The sequence below is a fragment of the Stegostoma tigrinum genome, chromosome 1 (assembly GCF_030684315.1).
Source record: "Stegostoma tigrinum isolate sSteTig4 chromosome 1, sSteTig4.hap1, whole genome shotgun sequence".
In the NCBI taxonomy this organism is placed as follows: Eukaryota; Metazoa; Chordata; class Chondrichthyes; order Orectolobiformes; family Stegostomatidae; genus Stegostoma; species Stegostoma tigrinum.
Window position 1 is genome coordinate 69,223,688 of NC_081354.1, and position 16,235 is coordinate 69,239,922.

General features: G+C 40.3%; 1 protein-coding gene across 4 annotated transcripts in view; it reads right to left on the reverse strand.

Moving 5' to 3' along the window:
* Positions 1-16,235, reverse strand: part of prdm5 (PR domain containing 5) — a 295,357-nt gene that overhangs the window by 14,139 nt on the left and 264,983 nt on the right. For all 4 annotated transcript variants that reach the window (XM_048563583.1, XM_048563497.1, XM_048563403.1 and 1 more), the window contains one exon: positions 6,379-6,483. In XM_048563583.1, coding sequence (XP_048419540.1) covers positions 6,379-6,483 — 105 coding nt within the window. The remainder of the gene's footprint in view (positions 1-6,378; positions 6,484-16,235) is intronic.

The window sequence follows — 16,235 nt, forward strand, 5'->3', positions numbered from 1 at the left end:
TTTCGGAGGGAGGAGGGTAGCTTCTTCGGGGTAGGCATCCTTAGAAGCCATTTCTGAAGAAGGGTCTAGGCCTGAAACGTCAGCTTTCCTGCTCCTCTGCTGCTGCTTGGCCTGCTGTGTTCATCCAGCTCTGCACCTTGTTATCTCAGATTCTGCAGCATCGGCAGTTCCTACTATCTCTAAATTACAATGTTGTAAGGAACACACTGTAACTTTACTGAACTGCAGTTTGTTCCCCACCGCACCAAAACCAATCAGACCCCGAAAGGGACCGCGGTCAGAAGTTTCTGAAAACCAAAATGTTAAGGCGTGTATGTTCTCAACCTACAATTTAGGAAACTGGCAGCACATCAAACAACTAGTTATTGTTAGATAAAGTTGAATGTTCTAAATGTGAGTTTTAAGAAAAAAAGAATGGCAGTGCTTGTTCTTTTGGCAACAGAAATACATCAGCCAGGGGGAAAACAAACTGAGTATGTGACTTCTATCTCTGATAATGGTTTTAATTCCGTTGAGGTCAAAAAGAATTTAGAAGCTGATGTTAAAGACGGCCTTGCTCAGTGTAATACATTTAGCAGATGTAGTAATTCAGCCTGTTATCAGGGTGCTAAGAGTTTGCTTAGAGCTTCAGGATGGGACTTGGTTCCCTCATACACACTTGTTATGCAAAATCTTTGGCACTGGTGCTACTGTGAATGTGTGCAGTAACTACGCAGAGCAGACAAATCACGATGTCAAGAAACATGAAGTACTATTTCGATATCAACTTTGCCATTCCCCAACTCAATGCACCAACCTCTCTTAAGGTCAAACAACTTTAAGGAAGACGGCCATCGCTGCCATAGCTCCATCCCTACCAGGACTATTTAAGTGAATAGTCAACTGCTTACAGGTTTGATGCTGGAAGATTTCTTATGGCTGCTGTTACAATTGCACAGGCATTTGGCACTTTCCACGATTGTTTAAAGAATTATAAGTTTCCCTTTTGCTAATGTGTAAGGTTTCTCTGCATGGCTTTATTTGCTAATGTGTAAGGTTTCTGTGCAGAGTGGTTTATCTGGGACTGAGATGTGCTAGTTGACACTCTTGTTACAATGCAGCATGACTAGAAAAACAAGCTGAGGGGGTTAGATATGCTGTATTGCCAAGAGCCACCAGCTTGGGGTAGCTTGCATCCACCACCTCCTTTCTTTGACTGAACTATAAACAGTTAGGGGTGTTCCTGGAGCATTTCACAAGTAAAATCTCAATGGACAGCAATCATTTAGGAGGTCTCTTTGCAGCTCTTGACTCCAACCTCAGAACAGGTTAAGGCAGCATTGTCAGTGGCTGTGAAGGTGACCACAGTAATTTTTTTTATGCACTTGACATTTCAGGCAGGTACTGGAGATACAGGCAATGTCTCACGGTTTGCCCTCCACTGCTAAAAAAAGTGGTCACTGAGGCTCTCTGTTCAAAGACAGCTAAATTTATTTCATTCACTCTTACCAAGAAATGAGCCAATGAAGATAAACCATTTTGCTCAGCTTGGAGGCTTTCCATAGTACAATGCCATTGACATCCAAGTATCTAAGGGTGAGGCAATCGCCTAGTGGTATTATCATTGCACTGTTAATCCAGACACCCAGCTAATAACTGGGGGACCTGTGTTCAAATCCTGCCATGGCAGATGGTGGAGTTTAGATACAATAAAATATCTGGTATTAAGAGTCTTTTTAATTATCATGAATGCATTGTTGGAAAAACCCATCTGGTTCACCAATACACTTTAGAGAAGGGAAACTGCTATCCTTACCTTGTCTGGCCTACATGTGCCTTCAGAACTGCAGCAAAGTGGTTGACTCTGAACTGTCCTCTAGGCAATTAGGGATGGACAATAAATGCTGCTTGGTCAATGACGAAATCATCACGAAAATATGCTTTGTAACATTGCATGTTAATTCTGTCAAGTTTGAGCAAGAAAAAGGATTCCATTCCCACAATGCCCAGTTGTTGTATGCAGTGTCTCAAGCAGTTCAGCATTTGGGCAACTGTCAATGACACATTCATTCAATACCAACCGTAGTTCTGATGCCAAATTTTGGCAAGGGCTTTCCATTGAAAATGAAACTGCCGACTCCAGTTTCTAATCCATGCCCACAAGGGGGGTAGCAAACTGAAATGTATTTGCTGCCTCAACGACACAGGAAAATACAGCAGAGAGGTGTAAAGATTCATGATAATCGGCTGCATTATGCGTAGCTTCAGCATTATGGGAACGCAGGCCTTGAGGCCAGCTAGCCACGGAAAATGAGGATCAGGAGCAAAAAGAAAAGGAGGAGCAACTGGAAAATGATGATGATACGGATGGAGGGGAAAGGAAAGGAAATAAAAAGTTGGACATGCCATTTGTACATGGAGAACCTAATTCAAAAGAAATATCAGTGAAACTGCAAGTCCACTTTCTCATTCACCAACAGCCCCATACTCCTCATCTTTTCTCTGCCACTGAGCAACGTATCATCCCTTGGCTGCAATGAGAACTAAAACCCAGCTAAAAATAAACACTTCAAAATTCATCTCGAACTGTAATCATGCAATAATGAATAAAAACAGAAAACTGAGCAGTCTTGACAACTCCTGGGCGCCTGTTTTCCATGTACCTATGCCTATCCTAGTACTCTAGCCAACATTATCCCACCGACCATAGCTCAGCTGGTGGAAGCCTTTCACAGCCAATGAGGGCAATAGTGCCGGAGTTATGCTTAGAGAGGACAACAGACTCTGCACGGAATGACTGCCACTCCCTCTGGGCCAGGCCTTAGCAATCCTAGAACTATGTGACAGGATATGATTTCTGTTTACTGTCAGAACGCACAAGCCCCTTAAAACACTGCTATCTATAGTCATGATGGCAACAGTCTGAATTTGCACAGCTTCATTCTGAGCTTCTAATACTCTACTTAGACATTTGGGAAACACTAACTGTTAATGGAATGGAAGCCAAGATGCCAACCATCAAATGTCGCATTGAGGGCGTGTCCAGAACTGTGTTGATGCAGTTAACTACCACTTGCATGCTGGAAAAGACAGCATTTAAATTCTGCATAAATGCTAGTGTTTATTTAATTCAGGATCACTCCATGTTTCGCAACAGCTGGGAGATTCCCTGTGCACCAAGCAGTTTGTAGCAAATACCTTCTCACTTTTATCTCCTGCTCCACAGAAATTGTCATCTGTTTGCAGCAAAACTCATGTGCAATCTCACCCTCTTGCACCTGTGCTATCCTTCAATATATTCCAGCTTCAGCCCACTTTTGCTTAGTGAATCCCATCTTTACCTCCTAAGAATGATTCACTGTCAATATCTGAAATGGTTGTCGTCTTCCAGTTAGTACCGCTGCCTTCAGTTGTGCAATAACTTCAAGAAAGAGGGAAATATGTCAGTGAAGGCTGTGCTGTGAGCCAGCTGAGCAAGTGTCCAAGCTCTGTGCTATGGACATGAGGCTTGCAGCAGTGCAATGTGTATGAGGGAGTAGTAAAGCGTTTAATTGCTCTGGCGCAAAGGTGCCATTCTGTCTGCATTAAGTCCAACATGTGTGGTTAATTGAATATCATGTGGTCTTCACATTATTGTCAGTGGCTATTCAATTTCATTCCCAAACCTTGAGTTTACAGCACAGACCATCCAGATGATTCAATTCTAACTGTATTAACTGCAGATGCTGGAGTCAGAGATAACAAAGTGTGGAGCTGGAGGAACACAGCAGGCTAGGCAGCATCAGCAGAGCAGGGAAGAAATGTTCTGAAGAAGGGTCCTGACCTGAAACGTCAACTTTCCTGGTTCTCAGTTATCCCCAGTTCTGACTGATGTAAAAATAGGAAGTGGTAGAAATAATGTGCAGGCCATGCAGCAAGTATGGAAAGGGACACAGGTAAAATTTCTGGTTGCTAGGTGAAATCTTGGGGGCTCTCAGCCAAAGCCTTATGTATCTTGTCCTAGAGATAGTGGGAACTGCAGATGCTGGAGAATTCCAAGATAATAAAATGTGAGGCTGGATGAACACAGCAGGCCAAGCAGCATCTTGTCCTAATCAGGCACCTAACAGTTGCATGTGGGACCTTCCCTCGGCCCCACGCCCTGGTCAATCAGATGCTAGCAGCTCTTCTGCACTCAGCAGTGCCACTGGGATGACTGTGGCTGTCACCGGAACTGCATTTACCTGAGGTCTTGGATGGAGGACGGACTGATGCTGAGGGAATGTGGTCTTGGGAAGGAGGTCATGACAGCAGGGCTGATTAGGAAGAGAGGCAGGAATTGGTTATCATCGAGACAGACTTCCCAATTTTACAACGTCAAGTTCCTCAATCAGGCACTGACAAGGCAAATTAGCACCCCTGCCCGCTTGAATTACATTCACAAATACAGTCCTGTAAGATGAAACGGTAAACATACGGATGAGGCATGTAGGTGGGCGGTAGACTTCTTACTCTGAGTTCTGGCACACACATCTTTGGCATCATCTCTCAACATTTCTGAAAAGGAAGGGATTGACTGGTGGCACAGTGGTTCAGTGGTTAGCACTGTTGCCTCACAGTGCCAGGGACCCAGATTTGATTCTAGCCTGGGGAGACCTTGTGGATTTGCAAATTCTCCCTGTATCTGTGTGGGTTTCCTTTAGGTGCTCCTGTTTCCTCCCACTGTCCAAAGATGTGCAGGTTAGGTGGATTGACCATGCTAAATTGCCCAGAGTGTCCAGGGATATGTAGGCTAGGTGGATTAACCATGGAAAATGCTCGGTTAAGAGGATTGTGTAAGGGGATGAGTCTGGGGCGGTGGGGGTGGTCTTCGGAGAGGTGGCCTGGATTTGACGGGCCGAATGACCTGTTTCCACACTGTGGGTATTTTATGATTCTACTCTTACAATGTTCAGCTTGTTTGTGACACTGGGCCACAAACCCTGCAGGTGACCAGCCAGTATGCATGGACGATGGACACACATTGAGTGTTGCTCCACAGTTACAGAGAGTTTCAGCACTTTCTATTTTAATCCTGGATTTCCAGAATCCACATTATTTTACTTCGGTCTATCTGATACACATTTATTGGTCTTGTTAGAGACAGCAAAAAAATGACTTGGAAATTCTCAGTGGCAGTACTGACATAATACTTGGGTAAGATCAGTGTAATCACAATTTCCTCAGTGTGTAAGCTTCTTGCTACGTAATTTATACTTTTTTAATGCATAGCATTTGCGTTAGCTCAAAAGATATGCAACAAAAGTGAAAAATTAATGTGCGGATCACCCAAGGTATATGAGGTTGTAGTCTCTAGCAGTAATCTGTCTTTCTCATGATTTGCGTGCCTCGCTAGTTTGAATTGTGCATTGTTGACAATGGCAATAATGGGAACAGTCCCATTATGAAGAAATGGGAATACACGATTAAACAAAACCCAATAGATAAAGCAAGGTTGATACAATGTAAGTTTTGTTTTATACGAGTTTTACTTCTGTGTGTCAATGTAATCATAACCAGTTGTTCCATCTTAAACCACATATTTAGATTTAGCTCCCCAGGTAATTAGGATCGAAGTTGCAGCTACACAATCAGCAACAAATTCAAGTCTAATGAGAGCCTTTAATGAATGTTGATGTAACAATACATCCTGCTGATACAACACAATTTATTTTGGCTACAGTACTAGGAACATGCAGATTGCATACAGTCCTTTCATGTTTTAAATTAAATCAAGAATATAACTCAACTTTGTGAAGTCATCTAATGTCCCTTTTTCATTATATATTTGAGATGAAACATTTAGCAATCTTTTCAAGCTGAATTGGTTTACTTTCTTGATTCAATCTGCAAATAAGATGAAAGTACTGAACAGCAATCTGGATATTTCTAGCTAGAAGCTTCTTCACTTGCATCACCAACAAAATAATGTATCAGACTCATACAGTACTCGATAACGTCCAAGAGTCATAGCTTAGTGTATATTTTTAATCTTAATTTCGTGATGTGGCATGCAGCTTGTTGCACAGAATCTTATCAACTGCTACCACAAAATTCAAATGAATAGGAAAAGTCACAGGCCAGATTCTGAGATAAAAAGGGGTTATCTGGAATAAATCTGGGAAATGATGCCCCAGGTTGAGCATGTTCAAGACAGAATGCCAATGAAATCAATGAACATGGAGACAATGGGGAAAATAGCACTGAAACGGATGATCAGCCATGATTTGTTTGGATGGACAAGCAAGTTTGATGGACTACATGATCTACCTCTGCTCCTAATTCCAATATTCATACCTGATTCATTACATTTCTAAATCAAGTGTTTCTTTGGTTGTAAGTGGCATGATCAAGGTTTTAAAATTTGACTGAGCTACTTACATCACACTGGAACGGTTTTTCTCCTGTATGAGTCCTCATATGCTCATCGAGACCCCTCTTCTGACTAAAAGCCTTGTTACATTCTGAGCACTGGTAAGGCTTTTCCTGGGGACAAAAAAAAATGACAATAGAAAAAGTACAAGTGAGTCAATGCAGAAACCCAGCAATTACTGAAGAGGTATTTGGTGCTGAGAATGATGTGTTTTATATCCCCTTGAAGGGGTTCAGCCAGTGAAAAATTGTTAACTTAACTGCAAAGAAGTCAGTAAAGGCTGAGAAAATCAAGTCCTCCAGATTTTCTTATCATCACCAATCAGTAATTTAATAAAACATTTATGTCTGCTATTGGATGATTTTTTTCAGTTTACCTTATCCTGTGTAATACCACAGATTAGATTAAATTTAAAAAACCTACCTGTTTTACACGTGCACCTAATTTACTTCAAATTCCAAGGCAATGCATATTTATTTACAGTTTCAATTTCTACTTAAAGTTCAGACATTTAAAAAAAGGCTTAAGACCATACATGTACAAAAATATGAAATGATATAGTCACAAAAATCCTATAACATTGAATGGCATATTTTCAGAGATCATTTGAAATAATTATTAAGTGTCTGCTGTCTATTACATTTTGACAGACTTAACAGAAACCACTTGGCTAGAAAACCAGAAATTGTTTATACAGAAACATGTTACAAGTGATTTAGAAGTTCTTAAACTTAATTACTGGGGTACAAGTGCGGTGGACTTTGTGTTATTCTAGTGAGTATCTGAGATGCCAAAAGAAGCAGTAAGGAGTTTCTCAAGGCAATGCCATTGCTGATAAAAGGCAGGCAGGAACCTCTGGAAATAAAAGTCACTTGTCAAGGGTGCTACATTGATGGATGTTAAAATCATTTTTAAAAGGCTAAAGATCTTCTGATAACTCAACAGATAAAGGGTGACAATAGCTGAAATATTTAAAACTGAAAGTAATCTCTTTCACCCTGAATCTTGGGGGGGGGCTTGCTGTAAGTAGTTTGCTTGTCCTGTTTGTTGCAACACAGTGACTACACCTCAGAAACACTTAATTTGCTGAAAAGGCTTTAGGATATCCTGAGATTGTAGAAAATTCTAAATGAATGCAAGTTATTTATTTCTTTGCAATGAAATTTCAGATGCTACAACCAGTTTCATTAGCTTCCCAATTATGGAGGGGAAAATCAGCCCAGCTACTTGAATTATTATGCAGTGATAACGGATAGAAATACATACGGGAACATTTTGGGCTAGGATAACACTAACACTCATCAGGGCTGATCTTCCTCATCCTGCCTCTCAAATATGTCAAATAGACAGCCAACATTCATTCTCTAAGCTCATCAATAACAACTTCTACAACATTGCAGACGGTACCTGGTAGGTTTGGGATCATATCCAAGTAAAAAGACAACACTCTGAGGAAGAGAACATAGAAGACTAGTAGAAAAAGTAAAATTGATGAAATGAAACAGATGAAAATACAAAGCATTGAAATAAAAAATCATTTTTCCTAACGAATAGCATGGAATTATGGAGCCATGCAGTAAACCTGGAATGTGTAATGAATATGGCTCACTAAAACAAACATTATCCAGTAGCCCAATAATCCCAAGGGGCGCATTGCTTACTTATTATGATACTGAATGCAGAATTCTTACTGAATCATGATTTTGCAAGTCTCTGATTTCCACAATGACTTTCAAGAAATACTTATTTCATTAACATTGCATAAAATATCATGGTATGTGGACTTTGCAGCATATTCATAATGTGAAGAAGTGGCCACCTGATTTTTGGTTTGAAAAATCATAATGGAGTTGCTCTGTTTGTTGGATGGCGAGACAATAAACAGTCTGAACTGGATGATAGCAAAAACATTAGTCACACCCATTACCATTCAATTATGACTTTAATCATCTTTGACAACACCAGAACAGGCATGCAGTGAGAAACAAAACACATGCTACAGTTTGGCATCAAAACATGAAAGCTGACCAAACCTAGTTAATCTTGCAGGGAAAGTTACCATTTTGTTAACCATGGTGCATTTGCTTCTAACGTGTTTGAGCATGGTTCAACTCCATACCAACAACTGCTCACATCGTCCAAGGCTCCACAGCCTCATCGCTAGCTCAGCAACCCTCTCTGGCACTCATAACTCAAGCCTACATCACTCTCAAATACTTATCAGCCTCTTACTCACTTGTCATTCCCTCCATACATCTCAGCTAAGATGGGAAGATAACCCAAATATACTAGGATACAGCCCATGAAATTCTGCACTCTGTTGAGCAAGATAGCACACAATGTAAAGGAATAAAGCAAACTCACTGGGGACAAGGTCACTTGCAGCTCCCACGTAACATGGAGTACATTGTTCTCTCCACAATGAGAAGAGCAGCAACAGGATCTGTGATAACAAACATCACTGGGAGTTTTGAGCATGACAGTATCTTCCTCCCTTATGACCCTTCTCAACTCCAAGAGCACTCACATCCGGAATTCTGACACATGGACCAGCTGTTAATAGTGTGACATGGACCTCTTTGCTTCCCAAGCCACTCCATTTTTTTCTCACATTGACTTTCATTCATTGAGTCACTGCTTTCAGAGACTTATGAAATACTACATCCCTAGCCTCAGGAACCTCAGGAGAATAAACCAGCATCAGCAAAGCACTGATGGTGTGGCATCATCACTTAATCTGACACACATAGTCACCAGTTCAGTCACTGGTAATCCATTTACTTTAGAAATTAGCATTGTGTAAGAATCAGCTACGGTGAGTCTCCAGGCTAGGGTGAAAGGATGCTTTGTTTGTCATCTCATTGACCAGCATCTGCCTTGCAGATAAAGACAGATGAAAAATATCCATTCAATCCCTCTGTGATGCCTCTTATCTCTCTGTGTAAATCTCCTCTTCAGTCTTTAGTCAGTCTTCCTCTTTTAAACACCCTTTCATGACTAACCTCCCTCCAGAAGACATTGGATCTTTTTCTGTATGTGAGATGCCAGTCTTTTTATTAATCCCTCTTTGCTTCTCATTTATTTTTGTATTTGTCTTGTCAACATCTCACATTCAGCTTGGCTGTGTGTTGTATTTCTAACCTAATATTTGTTATAAGCACTGTTTTTCCTTAATTTAGTTTTCACCTCCTTTGTCATCCAGGGAGCCAAGGCTTTATTTGAGGGAAACTAATGTACCTGATTCCATCTCCTCTTTAAAGGTAGCCCATTGCTCACTGACCTTTCATCTGCCAACATTGACCCCAGTCCATCAGGCTCAGCTCCAATCTTGTCCCATTGATAATAAAATGTGAGGCTGGATGAACACAGCAGGCCAAGCAGCATCTCAGGAGCACAAAAGCTGGCGTTTCGGGCCTAGACCCTTCATCAGATGAGGGGTCTAGGCCCGAAACGTCAGCTTTTGTGCTCCTGAGATGTTGCTTGGCCTGCTGTGTTCATCCAGCCTCACATTTTATTATCTTGGAATTCTCCAGCATCTGCAGTTCCCACTATCTCTTGACCCATTGATGTTGGCTGTCTTAATAGTTGATTATTCTTACTGTCATTTTCACGTAATCTTCATAGATAAGCAAGTAACTAGTATTTTGTTGAATTAAATGTAATTAATTTCAGTAACTAACCTTTTGCTTTTCTCCTGAATAATTAAGAGTTTTCGTACCTGACCAATATTCTTTGAGAAGCAGGGAGACATACAATCTAAGCTCTTGCAATATCAGAGCTGTCGACGTTAGAATACTGGAACCAACAAAAAAAAACTGCAAATGCTGGAAAGAAGCAGAACGTCCAACAGTTTTTGAAAGAAGGTTTTAATGCTTTGAGTGCAAATCCAGAATTGTTCTCTTCAACCAAATCTGAGAAAGGTGCTGGATATATTGTACATTTTTTTTACTTCAAATTCAATAACTATAAATCCTTTTCAGTACTTCTTTTGATGTAGTGAAATTAAACGGTAAATCACATGGTAGTGTAAAAGGAACAAAATATGAGGTTCTACTTTTACTTGAGGTTGTCAAAGAGCTCACCCTCTAATTTGAATGATTATATATAATAGGTCCACAAAAATTACAGTATATGATTAAGTACTGCAAAAAAAAGGTTAAAAATGAATAATACAGTCCTCCTGTAATGCAGCAGTAGAGTCCCTAACTCTGGACCTAAAGGCTCAGGTTCAAGTGCCACCTGCTCCAAAGGTATGTAAATAAAATGCCTGAGCTGGTTGAATAGAAACATAGGTAAAAATGAATAATATAAATTTGTTACAGTCACTAGGATCTCCTGCAAGTGCAGAGCTTCACAGAGATGAAAGATTTAAAATCGACCTGAGAATATATTCTGAGATAATAATGGGAAATTACTTGTGCAGCTTGTATAGAAATGTTTCAGGTCAGAGACATGCAACAGTATGAAGGAAATGGCTGTGCTCTAAGGATGTTCCAGCCCAATTACTATTTATGTTTTCTCATAATTAGCATGTAAATGGGTACCCTCACCACTGAGCAAAATCTTGTGGTGTTTATCACTTCACAACACTGGACAGTGCAGTACAATTCTAGAAGGTTGAAATGCAGGAGCTGTACCACAGGAATGACGGAGGCAACCGTAAAGTCTTAGCTAACAGCACTTGAAGAAGGATAAACACGTTAAAATCATTTTCATAATCTGTACAAACATAGAGAGTAGGAAAGCAACACTATCAAAGTGATCAGAACAATACATTGCACTTGTACCTCACACAACTGACAGGAAGAAACAAGGGAAATGCTAACAAGTGAGAGAAGTACAGGAACTGGGAATGGTGCTGTAGCTAGCATTACAGTTAACTAGTTAGCCCATACAGTGGGAATACAATTTATTGGGATGGTTACTTTTTTCTATATGATAGATTGACCTACATAGACACACAACTTTTGCTTGTACATTTTTGATGGATGTAGCAATGTTCTTTGGCAATAACATTTTTGGACATTTCTGATCATTATTTTACCTCTGCAACTACTCCTAAATGTTATTTTTTTGATTTGGCTCAAACATGACAATTAATACAGGTAAATTCCCTTTTACTTTTCAAGTAAACATTCTAAGTATGTAGCTCTCTTTCCCTTTCATTTTGTATGTATTGAATATATGAGCCTATCATTCCCACTTTCATCTTCACTGAGGATGAATAAGGGTAACAATACAGAAACACAAATGGAGGCTGCTAGAAAAGCTCACCAGATCTGGCAGCGTCTGTGAAGAAAATATCAGAGTTAACGTTTTGGATCTGGTGACCCTTCCTCAGAACTCCATTCTAGTACTGAGGAGTGGTCACCAGACCTGAAACATTAACTCTGATTTTTCCTTCACAGATGCTGCCAAGTCTGCTGAGCTTTATCATCTTCTGTTTGTGTTCCTGATTTATAGCATCCGCAGTTGTTTTGATTTTTATAAGGGTACCTATACCTTTGCCTAGAATGAGGGAAGTACAATAACTGAGTTTTGTAATTGTTGGGTTACTTTAATGCAAGGCAAGATAAGCTTCTTCAATCTCTTCACCTTGGTCAGCATTCCTCAAAATCTCAGGAGATGCCCCATGGGCAGAGTTCACCTGCAATCCCCTCCATCCAGGCGGGGTGGCATTGGTCACACACTACTGATCCCATAATCTTCTTGTTTACCTAACCCTTTCATATATCTTTCTCTCTCTGGGTCTCACATCTAACAATCTGGTCACCTCTCCCTTCTCCCTCACCCTCCTCCATTTCGGCTTCAGCAGAAATACCACTTTTTTCCTAGCTACTAACAGTTCTGATGAAGAGTCATTGAACTCAAAATGTTATCTCTGCTTTCTCTCCACAAATGCTGCCAGGCCCCCTGAGTCTCTCCAGCAATTTTAGTTTTGTTTTGTTTCAGATCTCCAGCATCTGCAATTCCTTGTTTTATTTTAGTTTCCTCCTTCAGTTGCGTATAACAGCCAGAGTACTGGCTACACTCAACCAGCCTGCATTTACAAAACCAAAAACTAGCCACCTTTTCTTAAAATGATTGTATAATTAGTTAGCACTTGATTAACGATCCTGGCTGCGTTAATAGTCATACTAGTAAATAATTCATGATAACCAGGTAAGTTTGCAGCATCTACACTTGCTAATAGAGGTATACATTTGTATGCAGGGATCTGTTGTTAGCAAACAAATGCAATAAATTCAAGCCTGAAGAAGGGTCCAGACCTGAAACATCAGCTTTCCTGCTCCTCTGATGCTGCTCGGCCCGCTGCGTTCATCCAGCTCTACACCTTGCTGTCTCAGATTCTCCAGCATCAGCAGTTCCTACTATCTCTCTCATGTTCAAGCCGTGCACCTTCTTATGCAGTACTAGAGAGTTTACAAAAAATAGATTTCCCTGTTGTTTTCTCCATTGTAACACTTCAACCAGAGTTGCCTGCAACCAATCTGTACGTTTTCTTCTATAGTATAAATTGCTGTGACTATTAGAAATTTGGTCTTCTTCCAATGTCCTGATGAAAAGAAGATGAAAAGCTTCAACAATACGTCTCTTTTTTCAGCAACGTTCCTTTTTGCACTCCTACAATTTGGTATTTTTCCAGTCAAGTATCTTTTCCTCAACATTTTTTTTTCCTTTTTATTCTTGCCATGACCATTGCTTTATTGCAGTTACTAGTTTCCAAATGATCTCCGAACTTTTAAATTATTGGCTTACTGTCATTCCATTTTAAGTAACTTTTCCCAATTAATATTGTGTGGTCATCAAATCTGCCAATCTATGAAACTCTGCATTACTGCATTGTTATTCTGGCCTTAGCTGTGATAACAAACCTAAATCTAAAACCACAGAGATCATTGGATCTGAAGTGCTCTCCAAGCTTTAAGCCACTAACCAAGACAAAATTATTTGTTTAAAGAACACATTTTTTAAGGTAGACACTGGCTTCAATTTCTTGATGAATTGTTTGTTCAACCTCAAACAGATGTATATAATAAAATAGTATGAAACAGTGCATTTCCATTTAACCATTTTAATTTGATTCCAAGTCCCAAGATATATATATCCCATTTGCATGATGAATACATACATTCTTCCAAAATATCAGAATGCTCTTTTAGTGGATAACTGCTCATCTTTCACCATGTATATGCAAAAATAATACTCACGTTATGATCAGGAATAAGAGATGAGACCCTATCCTATCGTTAAATAAAATCATGCATGAGCTGGCTCTCAACATCATGCATATGTACTGGCTCCATAATCCCTATCCATCCTTAACTTGCAAACACCTTCTTATTTACATTTTTAAAATCAATAACTCATCGAGTAGGTAAGGCCCTCAAGTTCTTTGTTCACTGCGCCTCCACAAGGCATACACAGAGGAAAGGCTTGTGCTGACATCATTGATTCTCATCCTGTACATCTCTATTCTAGCCCTGGCGTTTGTGACCTGTTAGTGTGAATGAGCTGGTCAGTGAAGTCTGTGGTAGGGACGCATCTAGCAAATAAGGGGGCAATGCATTAGGATGGCCAGGGATCAGGGTCTGAGTCCTGCACAGTGCACCGGTTTGTGTGTAATGTTCTTTTCCTTTTAAAGGCCTCACATTGTGGTTTTTGTTGCAACCCTTCCACCACAGGTTGGGACATTTACCGTGCCCTGTCTTGGAGTGACCACAGCCATTTTCATCCCCATTGCACATTCTCATGTTCAGCACCTTGGAAGACAACAGTGAGTGTTCCTCAGCTCGTGGTTTTCAGCCACCACATAGGTTGTATTGAGACCCCAAACATGCAAATCCCTGTCCTTGTATGTTATGGTGGTCATCAGGGTGGAAAAAAAGTTACTTTGGTCGTACAGAATCAGTGGAAGGTGTACCATTTCTGGCGGAGAACAGAGACAATGAGCCAAAATTTCCCCTTCTACATTGGATGCACAGAGTCAGGAAATATCTCAATACTGCAAACCTGACTCTGGAAAAAATTCCTTGAATGGCAGAAATCTTATTACAGGGATCAGATATAGACTGAGTTGTTCAGAGGCAAACACAAGGGCTGCTGGGTACCAGGAAGGACCATTAATGGGCCAATCTTAGTGCTCCAGAGTTCTGTCTCCATTATCATAAAAACAGTAACATCTTTTAGCTCTCATTCCCCAAACACTTTCCATGCCACCTCATGGCCACCTCCCCCCAACCACCATAATGGCTTCTCATATCCTTCATGCTAACCTATGCCTCTCAACCCACACCCACAGCCCATCATACCCTCCATGTCAACAAGAGGCTCACTCATCCCATTTCCCTGTTAGCAGCTCTGCCAAAACAGTGCTAACTCATGCCCCTTCTGATTACCTTTTTCTCTGACACTCTCTATTATAATTCATTCAGCATGAGGAGACCTCAGGAGCCATGTTGAGATGAAATGAAGTTCTAATGTTCACTAAATTGAAGAAAAATTTGCATCGATTAAAAACTCATTCAATTCGTTTAAATTCTTTCAAGAAATTAGTCCATTACAAATATATGTATCCATAGTCTGACATCAAAGATAGCTAACAGTTTAATTAAATCTGTGAATTGTCAAAACACATTGTGAATTTACAGGTCCCTAGCACTGACAGCCATGAGATGTGTAAGCAGTAAACAGCACTAATTCTATAAAGATATTAGAATCTCACAGTACAGAAGAGGCCCTTCAGCCTTGCCAGTCTGTGCTACCAAAGACACACTACTACCTGCACATGTCTCGCACACTAGGCCATAACATCAAATGTCTTCAACTGAAGAAACTTCAATTGTTGATCCACGTACTTTTTAAAGGTAGTAAGGTTACCTGCTTCAACTACCCTTCCAGGCAGTGCACTCCAGATTGTCAAAACCCTGGGTGAAAAAGTTTTATCTCAGATCTCTTCCAAACCTACCTATCACTTTAAAAATATGCTCCCATGTTATTGAAACTTCAACTAAGGTGAACAGCTGCTTTCTATTTGCCCTGTCCATGCTCCTCATAACCCTACACACCTCAATCATGTCACGCCATCAAGCTTCTCTGCTCCAAAGAAAACAATCTGAGCTAATCCAGCATCTCTTCACAGCTGAAATGCTCCATCTCAGGCAACATCCTAGCGAATCTCCTCTGCAGCCACTCCAGTGCAAACACATCTTTCCGATAGTGTGGTGACCAGAAATGTGCACAGTACTCCTGCTGTGGCCGAATCAAAGTTCTGTACAACTCCATAGCCTCCCTGCTCTTATAATATATGCCTTGACTGATAAAAGCAAGCATCGAATGTGCCTTCTTAACTAACCTATACAGCCACCTTCAGGGATCTGTAGTCAAGCACCATCTTTTCCTCTGGTCTTCCTAGTGTTCTACTGTTCATTGTCCTTTTGTCCTGTTGCTTTTTCCAAAGTGCAAGACCTCTCAGTTATCAGGGTTAAATTCTATTTAACACCTTTCTCCTCACTATCAACCACCTAGTCAATCTTTCTGTCATCCACAAACTTACTTAACATCCTCCCCAACATTCTCATCTGCATCATTTAAGAATATATAAAACAAATATTCTCAGGCATATATCAACAAACATTTGTTGAAATTGCAAACATTTTTAACAATTGGCTCTTACTTTATTCAAGATTTAATGAGATGAGGATTTTAAATAAATTGATAGATTGACAGTGCCATGGGCCTTAGCTACTTATTACACACATTCTTATCTACTTTTAACAATCCCAGTGGGTTGCTTTGTAGCACTGAACTCAAATGCTGCTGCAAAGAAAGAGGAATTTTTTCATCTGGCACTCAGCAAATGTTG